The sequence below is a fragment of the Capsella rubella genome, unplaced genomic scaffold (genome assembly GCF_000375325.1).
Source record: "Capsella rubella cultivar Monte Gargano unplaced genomic scaffold, Caprub1_0 scaffold_7, whole genome shotgun sequence".
In the NCBI taxonomy this organism is placed as follows: Eukaryota; Viridiplantae; Streptophyta; class Magnoliopsida; order Brassicales; family Brassicaceae; genus Capsella; species Capsella rubella.
Window position 1 is genome coordinate 13,599,739 of NW_006238917.1, and position 17,422 is coordinate 13,617,160.

At 35.4% G+C, this 17,422-nt stretch overlaps 1 protein-coding gene across 1 annotated transcript; it reads left to right on the plus strand.

Annotated features, from left to right (window-relative positions):
* Window positions 1-12,317: 12,317 nt before the first annotated feature.
* LOC111829447 (glycine-rich cell wall structural protein 1-like) lies at window positions 12,318-12,977 on the plus strand. Its single transcript, XM_023778531.1, has one exon. The coding sequence runs from the start codon at window positions 12,318-12,320 to the stop codon at window positions 12,975-12,977; it is 660 nt and encodes a 219-aa protein (XP_023634299.1).
* Window positions 12,978-17,422: the final 4,445 nt, after the last annotated feature.

The window sequence follows — 17,422 nt, forward strand, 5'->3', positions numbered from 1 at the left end:
ATCCACTTACAAGAGATGACGTTCTTTGTAGTAGGAGGAGGAACAACATCCCAAGTGTGTTCTCTCATTTGTGCATCAATCTCCTCACACATCGCTTTACGCCAATTGGAATCCTTCAGAGCCTGGGCCACAGTCGTCGGAATCGTTGGAGTGACGGAAGCGAGAAGGTTCATTTTAGTTTTTGGTTTTGTGATCCGGTTTTTAGCACGTGTTGTCATCGGATGAAGGTTTTGCGGTGGTGGTGAGTGGTCGGATTGATTTGACGAGATGGAGGAAGGTGAGGACGTATTTGTGGTGGTGGTTGTATGTGTTTGGCTTTGTGAAGAAGAAGACGATGACGAGACGGGAGTGGAGGAAGAGGAGGATGAGAGTGATGGGCTTTTCGTGTTTGGGCTGGATGGAGGAGAGGTTGATAATGGGCCTGGATTGATTGTTGGACTTGAAGATATGGGGCCTATGGTTTGGTCAGGATGAGATGACTGAACAGAGGTTGGAGAAGACGACTGTGGCTGTGACGACCGAGGCGTTGGAGAAGAATGCGAAGACGACATCGACGGAGAGACCAGAGGAGATTGATGCAACGGCGAGACTGGTGGCGTTGAGGTCATTGGCGGTGGTGAAGGAGGTGCAGATGGGGGCAGAGACGAATGAGCTATAGACGAGGGCAATCGAGTAACCGGAGGACCCACAACACGAGACGCCAGAGACTCAACACTGATCGGAGACGACGCATTTTCTTGGAAGGGAAAACTTGTTTCCGCAAATTGTACATGGCGAGACACATAAAGACGCCCAGTTGCAATCTCTAGGCATAAGTATGCACTTTGAGTGAGTGAATACCCAACAAAGAGACACTTAGCAGATCGCTGTTCAAGCTTGTTGTTGCGATACGGGCGAAGCCAAGGATAGCAAGCACACCCAAAAACTCTTAACTTCAAGTAGTTCGGTCGCTGTTTGAACAATTTAACGTACGGAGAGTCTCCGTTCAACACATCGGTGGGCATACGATTGATCAAGTACACGGCTGTTGCAAAAGCATAAGGCCAGTAATGTGTCGGTACAGCAGCATGGATGAGAAGAGTGAGTCCCGTTTCGACGATGTGCCGATGCTTGCGTTCGGAGATACCGTTGTGTTCCGGTGTATGCGGCGGAGACGTGAGATGAGATATGCCATGAGCTGCTAAGAAAGGTCGTAACACAACGAACTCACCGCCATTATCCGAGTAGAGTGTGCGGATACAACTTTGAAACCTGTTCTCGACCAAGGCCTTGAACGCCACAAAAACCTCCTTAACTTGTGACTTCTGCTTCAAAGGATACATCCATGTATACCTTGTAAAATGATCAACAATGACAAGGTAATACTTGAACTGATCAGTGGACATAATTGGGGACGTCCACACATCAGTATATAGGTATTCAAGCGGTTGAGAAGAGGTGATTGTGTTTGCAAAAAATGGCAACTTGTGACTTTTATTGAGCAAACAGTCGGAACACGACAAATTGTTTTGCGGAGAATTTGAAAGAGGTAATGAAAAGCGTGCAACAATAGCTTTGAGAGTAGATAAATTGGGATGCCCAAGACGATGATGCCAACACGAGAAGTCGGTCTTTGGTGATGGAGAAGCGGAAAATGCGGTTGCAGAGTTGAGATTAACCGGCCACTCGTATAGCTCATTCTTAGTCTTGCCTTGGAGTAATCGGACCCCCGTGCTGAGATCCTTCACCTGAAAATGAGCGGGGAAAAATTCCACCGAGACTTTATTAGCATTGCAAAGTCTATAAACCGAAATCAAGTTCTTGCACACATTCGGAACATATAAAACATCTTTAAGATGAAGATAGCAAGACGGGGTAGGAAGTAAAACAGAACCCGTATGTGTAATCTTTAAACCTGAACCATCCGCAATTGTGACTTCTTCACCGCCATTGTATGGTTGGTGAAGTGACAAGTTGGCAAGATCAGAAGTGAGGTGATGCGTTGCTCCAGTATCACACACCCATGGAGCGGCATTGTATGGAGCCATCATAGCCATGTTCGCTCGTGGCTGCCATGGTGGAACCGAGGCCGGCGAGTAACCACCCCCTGGAGCCGAGTAGCCACCTCCTTGAGGTGAGTGACCACGACCCGAAGCTTGTAGCTGGTAGCACCATCAAGCACTGTGGCCTTGCACACCACAGATTTGGCATCGCCCTTGGTAGCCTCTCCCATTGGAACGAGGCTGTGAATTCTGTTGTTGTTGCCACGTTTGGTTTCCACGGTTGTTGCGGTTGTTGTTGTTACGATTATTGTGGTTGTTGTTGTTGTTGTTGGAATGCTTGTGAGTAGCCACGTTTGCAGAGACAGGAACAGAGGAGGAAGCAGCATCAAGTAGAGTCTGAAGCTTCAGCTCATGATTAATAAGATTTTCATGAAGGACCGTAAGCGATGGCGGACTGTCACGACCTTCAACTTGATCACGAACCTGCTTGTACTCCTCCGGGAGACCACCGAGGATGTAATCGATCTGATCCTCATGAGGAATCGGGCTTTCAAGCAACACCAACTGGTCAAACCGAGTGGTAAAACCTTGGAAATATTCATCAATCGTTTTCGTACCCTTTTTCCAATGCTTGAGTTGAGTACGCAATTGTTGAATGTGACCACGGCTAGGGTTTGCATACGTCTCGTTAAGAGTTGTCCAAATCTCAGCTGTCGTCGTAGCTTTGGACAAAAGAGGCTGAACCCCAACAGAAATAGTGCCTAAGAGACTCGAGTAAATGAGTTGATCCTGGCGTTTCCAGTGTTTGTAATCTGGATTCGAAGTGGTGACACCATCATTCGTAACCGTGGCAGTTGGTGTACCAATAGATCCGTCAAGATATCCGGCGAGATCATAGCCATTGCAGAGAGCAAAGACTTGACGCCTCCACATCAGAAAGTTTGTGGAAGTAAGCTTAGTGACGTTCGACATATTGACGTTGAGAAGAGTAGTTGCATCAATGGTTGCAACAACTTCTGAAGAAGACGACATGGCCGAAAATGAGGAAGCGTGGAGAAGAAGAGAGTAGAGAAGAGAATGAAGAAGAAGAGATGAGAGAGGCGGCCGAAAAAAAATTTTAGGTCTTTAGGATATCAACTGCTCTGATACCATATGAAATGTCTGAGTGTTATTCATTAAAATGGTTTACAACTTATATATATATACATGACTAGCTTAGGGTTATTGTCTCTTATAATTACATTTAAGTCCTCTTATTTACATTCTCCTTTACACGAGGTGGTAAATTAGAAACTAAAATTAGTTTTCATAATATTTAGACGCATGGAAACGGAAATGGATAAGCGGAAACAAAACGTTTCAGAAACGAGAAACGTGTTTTTTATGAAATTAATATATGGAAACTTTTTAGAGAAAAATTAAGTATCAAACATTAAAATCATATACGAGAAAAAGTATTTGAAATAACACCCTAATCAAATATATAAATACTAAACATTTTAAATAAAAGATAAATATTAAAACACTCAAATAAAAAAAATTAGATTAATTTAAATTAATTAAGTTTTAAATATATAAAAGTAACCAATCTATATATGATAAACCAAAATCTTTTCGTAATATATGTTTATTGAGTTTCTAAATTAAAACTGTAAGCTTCCATTAGGTTTCCAAATTGGAAACGTGAGTTTTGGAAACGTTAGTTTCTATTGTGTTTTCAAATACAAAAAATATGATTCATGTTTCCGTGATAGTTTCCCTGTTGCCAAGAGTTTCTGTTTCTGAAACGTTTCGAAAACGGGAATCAGACTTCAAAAAGAGTTTCCATGCAACTTATGCATTTCTCAAAAAAAAGCTTTGCTCAAGCTTTAATTAATATCAATATTTATAAAACTCATATATTACAAGATTATGTTAAGATGTAGATCAAATCATGCATTGAAAACCTTAAATATCATCTCTCCTTTATATAAAACCGTCTTAACTGCGTTTAAAAAATCAGTTAGTTTTTGTTAGAGGAAGCTGATGATCTGGCTTCTCCCTAAACTTGGAATTTAGAAGCATGCTAAAATGATTATGCTATTTCTGGATGATTGATGGATTATTGTTATTGGTTATTGGATTGTTTCTTTCGTTGTTCATCCACCGGTTTTTGTTGGTTTAATCTATTCTCTGGTCTATTTTGGTTAATCCGATTTAATTGGTTTAAATTAATTTAGTTTGGTTTAGTTGGTTAGGATGGTTTAATCCGGTTTAATTGCTTTATATTGATTTAATTCGGTTTAGTTGGTTTGGGTTGGTAAATCTGGTTTAGTTGTTGCTAAAAAAAAGTGTCGGGTTTTTTTCAGTTTGGTATCAGAGCTCTTACGGTTCTAGGGCTAGGTTAAATGGGTGGTTGTGGTTTGGTGTGTGAATTTCAGTTTTTGTAGAATTTTTGTTTGAACTGTTGTATGCATTGTTGATTGTGAGTAGTTAATCAATTATGTGGGCATGGAGTCCTAGATCATTCTCACGAGCCTTCAATGAGATTTCACGATAAGTTATATGTGTTGTGATTTGTTTTGCCTTGTGTGTTTAGCCTCTATTGTGTTAGTTTAGATGGCTAGAGTTGCTAGTGGTCTAGGTAATGGTCGTGGTCCTGGTCGTGTGCGTTATCGCGGTAGGGGTGGGGTAGTACCCCATATTGTTAGCAGACTGCAGGCGCATCATGAGGAGGGGCAGTAGGCTGAGGCTAGTGTGAGTGTCGTAGGGTCATGTTTGACAGGAGGCGATGCTAGTTTGGCTGGAAACCCGGTAAGGGGTGTTTCAGCAGGTGGAGTCCAGAGTCGAGATGATCGTCTCGTGGTTTTGCTAGCATAGTTAGTGGAGTGGTTACCAGGTCTGGTGTCCGTGCATGCTCCAGTGAGACCACCAAGGCTTGCGGGTGTGCAGTCAGGGGTTGCGGGAGTGCAGCCACTTGGTGTTGCTGTGTAGCCAGCTGTTGGGGCTGTGCAGCCAGATGTTGCGGGTTTGCAGCTTAGGATAAGTGCGGTGGTTGAGTAGTCGTAGTACATGAGGATGTTGGACCAGTGGAGTGCGTTACTTAGGGTTATCGATCCCTCTATAACTGACAAGTGGAGATTGAAGCTTGAGGGATTCTTTCTTCTTTGAGATGCCTAGAGGCATACCGAGTGGATATAGCGAGTCACTATCTAGCTGGAGAAGCTCACTGGTGGATGAGTGAAGCTGCAGGAGAGAGCATTGTCAAATGCTGTGGGAAAACTTCTTGGGAGAGTTTAAAGCCACATGTTTCCCGAAGGAGGCACTAGACATGATGGAGTCGCAGTTTTTGGCACTAGCCAAAATTGACCGGTCAGTGCAGGAGTATGATGCTCGGTTCAGCAAGCTCCGATTGTACTCAAGTCGGGTGGGTGATGTAGAGCTGATTTAGATGCGTCGTTTCCTGAAGGGTCTGCAGCCAGACTTGAGAGTGCGCTGCAAGGTGAGGACCTATGCCACAATAGCCGGTATCGAGGATGACATAAGGGGCCAAATGGTGTTTGCTAGTCTGGCTATCCAGCCGAAGAGGACTCTCTAATATATGGTTCCGAGCAAGGACAGTAAGCCTGCGTCGAGCCAGAAGACAAAGCGGGACAACACTTCCAAAGGGAGCAAGTGTGGTCATGGATGCTACGGGTGTGGTAGCATAGATCATAGATTGACAAGTTGTCCCAAGAGAATAGTGGAAGGTTGTTGGGGTTTCTTAGTGTGTAAGCTTGTGTATGGACGTTAGACCAACATTATCGCAAGGATTTAAGGACAATCTAAGCTGTATTAAAATTTAATTTTAATTAAAAAAAACATAATTATTGCTAAGATACGTATGTTCGAGAAGATAAATTTTGTAGGTTAAGAGACGCCTATGTGGCACAGTATGATTGGCTAAAGATAAATATATAATGAAAAAAGTGTATTACTCAGTTTTTTCTTTCTTTTTCTCTCTCTCTCTCTCTCGCTGTGTGACACAAACGACGAACCGACAATGAACTTCGATTTCGTGTCAAATCGGAGAATCACCAACGAGAAAGAGCTCCGGCCGTCGATACACCACATTGTAGTTTATGTTATAATTTCTATCTTATGTATGTTTTCAAATTCTAAATTTGCAATAATTAAAAAATTTCTAAAATTAAAAATTAAAAATTTATTTAATTTTTAAAAAGTAATTTTTTCTAAGATACACAACTTAAGATCCTACGAATAAACACATAAACACATCTGATGTCTTAAGCTCCATTTTTTCAAATTTAATACTAAATTAATGCTAAGATATCCAAATTAACATTCTACCTATAATGTTGCTCTTAGTCGTGGGAGGTGTTATCTTTGTTACATCGGATATAGCAGAGCAGAGGAGGTTCTGCGTGTTTTCTAGCACGCAGCGCGAGGCTATTTGGGTTGCTGGAGATGGTAGAGCTGAAGACGCAGCTGGAGGAGTTGCTGAATAAATGATTATCCAGCGGAATACTTCACTATGGTGAGCATTAGTGTTGTTTGTAAAGAAGTACTTGGGAGTTTGGTGACAATTCTCCAGCAATCGATGTCATTATTAAATTATTTATTTTCTTGTCACAAATGAAAAAAATCTTGCTAGCTATAAACATTTTTTTATCTTGAGTTTCACAATGGTCAATACGTTTAAAATTTGGTTTTGTCTTTTCTCATATATATTTATCTCTCCTAATAAAATAAATATGTATTTATTTTAGTTTTGTATCACTCATAGAGACATTACTCTATTAGATGAATGTAACGTATTGGATTATATTATAGTATAAAAGATGCATATAAGATAGAGAATTTTTGAAAAATACCCTTTTTAGTGTACCCCTTTCTAAAAATATCCCCTTTTTCTATCCATTTTCAAAAATACCCCTTTTTAAATATAAAAAATTATAAAGTTTTATATAGTTTATAAGGTACTTCTATATAATAACTACTACTGGGAGATTCGATACAAATATTTTAAAATGTTTTCAATAGTTTTAAATCGTTTTTATAAGTTTTTAAAAGGTTTTTAAAAGGGTTTATATGGTTTTTATAAGGTTTTTATAAATTATTTTTACGCTATTTATGAAAGGTATATAAAGTTTTATGCAGATATAAAAGTAATTTGTGTATATATTTATAAGCTTACGCACATATTTGGATAAATTTCAACATTTTTAGTGGGTTTTTTGATAAAGTTTGAAAATGGGGTATTTTTAAAAAAGGTATATAAAAAGGGGTATTTTTGAAATTCCCCCAAGATATACAACTATGATCAATATTTAGTAATTGAAGATTTTAAAATAGTAGTTTTCTAAATTTCTAATTTTTAACTTCAAATTATTTTTATATTGTATTTGTAGGAATGTCTAACCGCCAGCAAAATGAAAATTCTTGTGCAAGCTTTGCCTACAAAAACATCAGCACGGGTATGTATTTACACCTTATTTTACCAAATTTTATCTTTTAATTTAAGTAAAATAAATATTGAGAAATTTTTATCCTTCCACCGTCAAGAGGTGGAGGTGGACGATAGTCTGTGATACCAGCCTCAATTTTAAATGAACTCTTAGTAGAGAAAGAATATTTATTGAGTTTTACGATCAAGCAATTGCCATGAATAATTACCGCTTCAAAGATCCAGCACTCCTTTGGAAGGGAGTTTTTGGTTAAAAATCAACAAGGAGTTCAATCAAAATATAAACTATCGGTTTTTCAAAGAAAAACTTGATCAACTGAAAAGAATGTACAAGAAGTACAAGCAACCTATGTAAAATTCTACGGGAATTACAGTTGATCCTGCTACATTTGTCATATCTGAGCCTAATTCTTGGTGGAAAGACCGTGAATTTCTAAGTATTTAAAATATCATTCATAGCCAAAATATGTTTAGTAATTTTGGTATACAGTAAAATTTTATACTAAAATTTAATAAACTTATTAACAGGGATGTAGAATTATAAGAACATTTAAACAAAATCCGCCTTACTGTTGGGATATGATGCAACGTTGTTTCATCTTACATGATGTACAATCACAGTCTCACTACTCTGTGCACCAAAGACGAGAAAAGATAATGAAATGAGGGCATAAATGATGATGAAACTTAAGTTCCTAAATCCTAACACACAAGAAAATGAAGGGTGTATCGTGTTAATATCAGCGATAAAACACGTCTCTCAAATGAGTTCACCGAGGATCATTTACATCATGATTCTCCACATGCTCTTCCATTTCATACGATTGCTTAAAGAATTCAGCAACAAGATGGATTAAGACTTGGAAGTAGTTCACAAAGAGTGACACGAAGCTCACAAATCTCTATTAGATGTGGTTTAAGAGGAAATCGAAGAAAATAGTAATTTGAATCAACTCTAACAGATACAAGGAATGAGTTCAGAGAGTTTATGCGCCAATTTTTTTCGACCAAGATGATTAAGAAGAATTAGATAATGCTGTCAATTTTTTGAATCGTTGGAGCTTCGGAGTGACATGGATTTTTATTGGGCATGCAGTCATGCATTTAAAGAAGAAAGATTTTGACGTAAATATTTTATTGATCGAGTTGAGAGAATCTGTAAATGCCCGACCGCCGTCTCTCTAGTGGGACCCATGTTCACCACCAGCCCATGAGCCCACATCTCGTAATGGGCCTCACGTCATCTCACTATGCCCATGAGCCCATCAATATCCGATGGTCGGTTTGCAACGTCCAGGAGGCTTGAAATCTTGTTTACCGATCCTAAAAATCACCACATAATCTGTCATCTATGTTTTGGCTTCACTCACACAATTCCGACAACCACTTCCTGAAAGGTCAGTCATCATTTGACTACTCAAGCATAAGCACGCTTAACTATGGTGTTTTCTCATGAACTTTGACCGAAAAGATAAGTGCACTTTGGTGACATAGGTAGCCAAATCAATTAATTTAAATCGCTCCGCAAACAGGGATCTCACAATTCCCCCCCCCCATTAACAGGCCGCAACATCCTCGTTTCGCACCAAGATCATCACCCCGTGAGAGTGTGAGCCCACCACTCCACACTTTTCAAGGTTCGGCTCTGATACCACCTTGACCGCCATCTCTCCAGTGGTCCCCAAGTTCACCACCAGCCCATGTACTCACCTCTCTTAATGGGCCTCACATACTCTCACTAGCGCACTACAAGAAAATATGGATTTTACGACTACATTTGGCGACTACATATGTTTAGTCGTAAATTAGTCGCCTTTTTATGACTACATATAGTAGTCGATATTTTAGTCGTACTTTGACGACTATTTAGTGACTGTATTACATTTCGGAACAGGTAGTCGCTAAATTGTCGCTAATTTAGCGACTAATATGCGACTCTTTGGAAAGGTCACTAAGAAGTCGCATTTCAGTCGATATTTCAGAAAATCTTAATTGCTAAAATTTAACCCCAAAAGTTTTAACCAAACTCCAAAACCTAAATCACAAGATCTGAATAACTTTCCATTTTTAATCTAAGAAGTTAATTAATAAACCATAAAACGAAAAGTCAGAACCATCATTATTATATATACATATAACCAAGCTTTAATACTTATATGAAAAAATAATTTTCCACATCTTAAACCATTTATATATAATGCAACCATTCATATATATTGCATATATAGAAATAAAATCATAAACCATTCAACCAAAATATAACCATTATATATGTATCAAACCAGTACGTAAAACTATTTAGTATCTACAGATAATTTCCAAAACAAATTTACTTATAAATTTAATTTAATGTTTAAAAAATATTTTACTTTAGTCAGTTTGAAACCTAAAACTAATTATTTTTAAAATCTAAATCAAATATAATATTCTTTTGAATCTTAAAACCCCAGTTCCCAAATCCTAAAATTTAAATTTCATTTATTGAATTATGAGTTTTAAATTGCAGAATATATTAAATTATAATATTTTAATGGAACTAAATATTCTTTTAACATTATTTACCAAATATAAAATTCTTTAAAGAATGAAGTTTTTTCATTGGATGGTATGTAAACACAAGGATTGCAATCTGAACCATTGATTTAATTAATCCAACGGACAAAATATCTTTCCTCTTTTCTCCCTTTTCTCTTTGTCTCCTTTGACCGATTAACTTTCTCTTCTTCTCCTTTGTCTTCCTACGCGGCCTTGCCTCAATCAATTTCATCTTCATCGTCTTCATATGTGTTGTTGTTAACAAAATATAATTATATTTATCTTTTACTAAATTTTTTTTTTTCATTACATAATATTGAAAATATATACGTCACATTTTCCCTTTTTTTAAACATTTACTTTTAATATTTTTAATTTTTTTACTACTTAAACTGTTTTTTATATTATTTCACCATTCAATATATATTTTGAACCGCTTGATCTGCACTTTTTCTACTTGATCAGTCTAATACGTTTGATCCATAATTGATCTGTCTGAACAGCTTGATCTGCTTGATCCGCCACTACCCACAATGGAGGTTCCATATCCTTCAAAAAGCATGAGAGAAAAATGGTAAGTTTTCAATTAATTACTTCTATTTTAAGAAATTTTATACTTTTACATTTGATATGTTGTTTATTTTTCTTTAAATTTAGATGCTCGCAAACAAAGGTGTTGCGCCGGATTGGATAGATGTTATGGAAACAACCCACACAAGCAAGAAAACCGGACAAATTTAAGATCCGGTTGTCGAAGAATGCATAGAAAGGATTAAGCTACGGAAGATGGAACGTCTATCGCAACTCTCTCAAGATGGCTCATCATCTTCAATCGATCTACCTCGTGAAGAAATCAACCGTTTGTGTATTGAGGTATATTTGTATATTTTTTAGTTTTACTTTATTATTTATTTTAAACAATTAATTATAAGTTTTTTGTTTGTTTAGGAAATTCCTTTAACCAAAGGTCGGAGACGTGGATTAGGAAGTCTTGTGTCACAAGACGGGAGTATCTCTTCGGCATTTCCCCGAGACAATGAACTCATTCAACAAGTTCAAGATCTTAACCGAATCGTGAAAGAAAAAGATGAGGCGGTCGAAGAGTTGAAGCAACAAAATCTCAAGATTACGGAACAATTCACCGAGACTCAAACGACACTCTCCCAACTTCAACTTTTCATTTCTTCTCAATTCCCGGGAAAATTCCCGCCTCCCTAAAACTATTTAGTTTTTTTTTCAAAACTATTTTAATTTTGTGACTATTGTTGTTTATTTGGATATTTTAATTTTAGATTTTATTAATTTTATTAATTGTTAAAATTTATATTTTCATAATTATATAATCAAAATTAGAATTTTGCTAAAAACTCCGTCGTCGTCGGAATTCCCTCGGAAATTCACGTCTTCGGTAAGTCCTTGGAAATAAACTGTCGGAAATCCCTCAGATTCATGTCTCTTGAAAATCCCTCGGAAATAAGAGTCCCTTGGAAATTCCTCAGAAACGTCTCTTGGAAATCCCTTGGTAATTACTCTCTGGGAAATCCCTCAGAAATTGTTTCTCTTGGAAATGCCTCGGAAGCATAACGTCCTTGGAAATCCCATGGAAAATTCACGTACTTAGAAATCCCTCGGAAATTTATATCCCTTGGAAATCCCTCAGAATTTATCGACGAATTTCCGAGGGAAATTTATTTCCGACGAGCGATTTCCGAGGACTTTTTTTCCTCGGAAACCCGTCATGCTGTTTCCGAGGGCTTACCGATGATTCTGTCCCTCAGAAATGGATTGTTTTTTTGTAGTGCGCTCGGACCATACAAAGTATTAGCTAATGTAAGGGAAAAAAACCAACATAAGTTTCTATAAATGTTAATGGTATAAGTTTTGTTTCCAGAGAAAAATAAATAGGTAGTCCAATTTAGAAAAAAATGGCATTTTGTATGTTTATTTTTGTGTGGCTGAAGTCATATACCTTTTCTCTGAATCACGGCTATGCGTAATGATATGTGGAAATGCGTGTTGGCGAGAGATGAAAGGAGGCACGTAATCACGTATAATATTTCACTAAGTGAAATCACTATGAATAGAGCCAAATAGTGAATGATTAGCTTTGATATATACGTTAGTGCTTATCGAAGACTATATGTCTTTTCATGTCGACCAAGGAGTTTACTCTAGAGTCTTCTAGATTTCATAGTGTATAGTGGGTTTTGACATTTTTAGAAATTTGTGATTAGAGGACACGTGTGTTTACGGGCTTTTTTCTGTTTTTGCTATAAATAGAATTGACCGCCAAAGTATATATATAATCAAAAAGCTAGCTAGTACTGATTGAGCTGTGTGTGTGTATGTATAATATGGGGAAGTTCGTGAGAAGGGGTTGGGTAGTGGCGTGTGTGATGGTGTTACTGATGTTGACTCAAGGTTTGGCGAGAGTATGTAGTAGAGATGGTCATGGCAGTGGCGAAAACAGAGGTCATCTACATGACGCATATGACGGAGATAGTGCTGGTGCTAGTAGAGGTGGAGATGATGGAGAGGACACTGGAGTTGGACGTGGAATTAACGGAGAAGGTGGTACTGGTGGTGGCGGAGGTGGCACCGGCGGTAATGGTGGTGATGGAGGTGCAGGTGGAGGAATTGGAGGTGGGGGTGGTGGGGAAGGAGGAGCTGGTGGTGGAGGAGGTGAAGGTGGCAGTGCTGGTGGTAATGGAGGCAATGGTGGTGGAGGAGGTAATGGCGGTGAAGGTGGCCGTGGAGGTGGAAGAGGTGGCGGTGGAGGTGGAGACGGAGGTGGTGGTGGTGGTGGCGGTGGGGGAGGACGCCGTGGTGGAGATGGTCGTGGCGGAGCTAATGGTAGCGTAGGAGCCAGAGGAAGAACCGGTAGAAGTCGAGGTGGCAACATTGGTGGAGGAAGACGTGGTGGTGGCACTGGAGGAGGGGCCGGTGGCGCTATTGGAGGTGGTGCAGGTGGAGGAGTTGGTGGTAGCGGTTCCGTTAGTAACCGACGACACTAAATTGGGAACTGCAGTGACCGTTGGCATTGGCAATATAGCAAGCACTCACGTTGCATGCATGCATGCTTAGCTTATGCTATCATTGTTATATCTTTGTTCTATAGTATTATAGTATAAACTATGAATAATGAATAAAACGCGTAAAACTCCTCTTACAAAATTTACGTCGTATATATTTCAATATATAAAGTTTAGTTTTTGGTGTATTTTATGATAAGCTTACGAGTTATGTGATAAAGTAGTATTTATCGACTTATCGTGTACAAGTATTATCGTATGACTAGTATCAAGTAATGTATACACTAATAGTATTTTCATTCCACATATGAGATGAGTATCTTTAAAAATATTTTTAAAATTGATGTTACAAAACATTAATGTGAATGGTTTTTAAACTGGTGTTTAACATGCATGTCGAATTTCTGAAATATATTGGAGATAGTCTTAATTAGTGAGGTGTTTCTAGTTTAAAAACCATAGTTTACAACAGTTGTATTATTTTCTATCTCTAAAATAGAGTAAGTCTATAATAGAAGTGAATTTAACTCCAATGTAATCCTCTTTTTTTCTCTTACCAGAAATATGCCAAACTGAATCTTTTTTTATTTTAATATTGAGACCTATTATTTATAAAAATTGCAAACTAACCCATTTACTTCAACTTTTGCAAAACAATATTTGGTATTATTAATAATTAAAAATACTATTCTATTCATTTGGATCATAGATATAAGAAAAAGATAAAAGTTTAGGGACTCTTTGCAAATAAAAAAAAAGTATATACAAAAATATAGGAGTGATTTACATACAGTAAAACCTCTATAAATTAATACTCGATAAATTAATAATCTCTATAAATTAATACTCGATAAATTAATAATCTCTATAAATTAATAAATTTCTCCGGTCCCAAGTTGGGACTAGTGTAATTTTAGACATATTTCGATAAAATAATAAGATAATATTTTTTTTGAAAATCCTTTGTAAATATATGGTCCCATCAATATTATAAATTAATAATTAGGTAAAATTTTCAAAATACATGTATATATAGACACATTAGTTTTTGTTAGATTTTATTTCTAATATTTTACTATATGAAAAATAGTTAGCATTCTCTTTTAATACATAATAATTATTATTTTATTTGTAATTGAATATATAAAATACTAATTATCATGATAAAATCTTATTTTTAAATATTGTTTTGAAAATAGTTTCCAAATTAGGAATATCTCTTTATAAATTAATAATTATTAATTTATCGATAAATTAATACCTCTATAAATTAATAGATTTCCATGTTCCCAACATTATTAATTTATAGAGGTTTTACTGTAATAAGTTATTTTATGTTTGCGATATATAAGATAAGTAAGTGGTCACAATATAAGCACTCCTATGTTTGAGGGTGGCATTGACAATTTTGGGTACTACTTATTACATATAACACACTTACCAAGGAGGTTGCCTATTTTCAACCCGAACAATTTCGAAAGTGTATATTCATACCTCAACTTTGATAGAGTGTTGATTTCTACCTCAAATATATATATTTTAAAATAAACTACATAAACTATAACTTTTTTGTAGAAAACAACATTGACCGAAATAGGAATGGTCAACTATGCTGAGTCAGATGCCACATGTACAGATTCTACTGAGTGAGATGCCACATATACAGTTTTTTTTTAAACAATTGCAATTAAATTTAAAACATATATGCTATTTTCGATTGTATATTTTTAGTCCTAATGCCGTATTTTGAATTGAGTTATCCTTTTTTCGGACTTATTTGCATTAGGTATGTGACTTTAAATGGTTCTAATTGAAAATTTTAGGTATTGAAATCAACCAAACAAAATTCGAAATACTATGTTAAGATGGAATAAAGAAAACAGACACATTAAATAAGAATATTAAAATTAAAAGTCTAAATAATGGATGTTCTAAATTTAGTTACAAAATTTTTTTAAAAATAAAAAATATATATATATACATTGTTGACATGTGGCATCTTACTCAGCAGAATCTGTACACGTGGCATCCGACTCAACATAATCTGTACACGTGGCAATGACACAACATAGTTCACCAAACCTTATTTTGGTCAATATTGTTTTTTGGTAAAAATTTGATAGTTCAGGTAGTTTATTCGATAAGTTAAGGGTGTGTTGGAGAATTAGTACATTTTTAAAACATATTTATAAAACTAGTACAATCACTATTTACAATTAGAAAACTAGCACATTATCACTATTTGATACTATTTCATTGACATTTAAACACTCAGAACAACATAGTATTTACAAGTCTGCCATTGAAATAACTATGTAATTTGTACCGCATATTTACTGTACAGACGTAAAAAAATATGTTTTTGTATAATAATAAAAATAATACATAATAACATCCGTACAGCGTATTAGTATACAAATATACATAATACTTTGTACGGATAAAAATGAGTAATTTTTTACATATATTCGTACAATTAGTAAGTTGTACGGATACGTCTGTACATATTGATGTATGGATACGTCTGTACATACGAACGTACACGTACTAAACTGTACAAAAAACATTTGTACATATGCTAAACTATACAAATAAATATTTATGTATGAAAAATTTTCAAATTTACTACCAAAATGCATATCAAATTATAGAGAAAAAAACAAAGATTTTATGTGTCAAAAATATTATTGATATTGATTTTACAAAAATTTGTATGTTATTTATAAAACTTTTGGGGTGATAAAACTAAGAGAAAATAAAATGAAAAATAAAATAAAAAATAACTAAAATCAAGAGAAAAAAATTGCCCTTCATGTCATTTTTGCATCTCTTTTTCGTATTTTATATTTTTTATATCTTACATTGTGGGTTCATGTGACTACTTTTACAATTATAAATAGTGTATGTACTACTTCCCTTATTAGTTTTTGAAAATGTACTATAATTCCTATTAATCCTAAAGTTAAATCCTTTAACCAGCGAGATCTCTTGTAGATTGGTAAGTAATAAAGTTAGTCAGCAAGTAATTATATTTAGTTAGCTCTATTATGATGTATTTCTCTAGATTCTTTTTTTTTGCTAAGAAAGTAAATGTTTTATTGAAAATGAAATAGTTTAGGCTTACAATCAATTATCATAACCTATAAACATGGTCCCATGGTAAAAAAGATAAAAACATGGAAGCATAATTTCTAATTTGATTTTGGTCCAACCACTCAACTAAAGCATTGAAACTTAAGGAGTTACAAGAAGCGATGACTATTTTGATTGCTCTTCCTTAATTTGCTGCGGGAGATGAAGAGTGTTTGCAAGAAGAAGGAGCCTGAATGCAAAAGTCTATTATCACTAGAAGCTTTGCAATGGGCGTCCGCAAATGGGCCGTCAACAGCATATAACATATAACTAGAAGCCTTTTGATTCTTTCTCTCCCTCTTTTTTTCCTTTTTTCATTTTCCATATTTCCCTTTTATTATTTTGTTGTCAATTTATGTAGTTACTAACAACTTATTTTCTATATATTTTTATATAATATATTGTATTTTTTTACATTTTAAGATGGATTTTGCTATAATTTATGTATATTATTATATTATACATTTTCCATTATATTTGTATTTGAACATTTGTTCATTGTTTAATAAATGATCAGTTGCAGTATTGTTTATGGTGTGGTGGTGTTGATTGGAAATCGGTTTATGGATGTGGATTTCTTAATCTTTTGAGTTTTGGTTGTGGTGCACATGGTTATTTAAGTTTCTCTTATTCTCTATGTTTTCACTCGCTAGAAACATGTTTGTGATTGATGCAGTTAGAAACATATGGACTCACAACTTATTTAGAAACTTATTTCACTTATTATTCCATTGCATATAGCTCAAAAAATATAAAACAAGCTTTTGAATTATTTTCAAAAAGAGATTATATCCAAGACACTTCTAATTGATGTTTATCAACGTTCGTGTTTTTTTCTTTGTTCAAAGAGGAAACTGGTGACCATCAAAACATATCAATCGGGATAAAGTCTAAAAATTCACCATCTATTACTTTTTTGGACGATTAATACATGTACTTTTTAGTTGGACTAAAAAAACTTTGTTAATTTAATTTTGTTATATAAAAGTCGTTGTTTATTTAACATTTGGAAAATTCCTACCCACGATTTCAAACCAAAAATAAAATTTCAATTCTACCAATATCTTTTGAATTAACTATTAATGTTTAAGTAATATGGTAGTAATTTTTACTTTTAACTATTTATATTTAGGGTTTAGTGTTTAGGATTTAGAAATTAGTTTTGAATGTTAAAAAATATAGATCAGTCTAAGTTTTACCATATGGATGTCTATATGTAGACAAGGTGTTTGGTGCCATGACCACAATCATCATTGGAATTCCATAGAGATTGGAATTAATAAACCTCATCCTTT

Coding starts and splice junctions, on each gene's coding strand:
- LOC111829447 (XM_023778531.1), top strand. CDS start 12,318: ATGGGGAAGTTCGTGAGAAGGGGTTGGGTAGTGGCGTGTGTGATGGTG.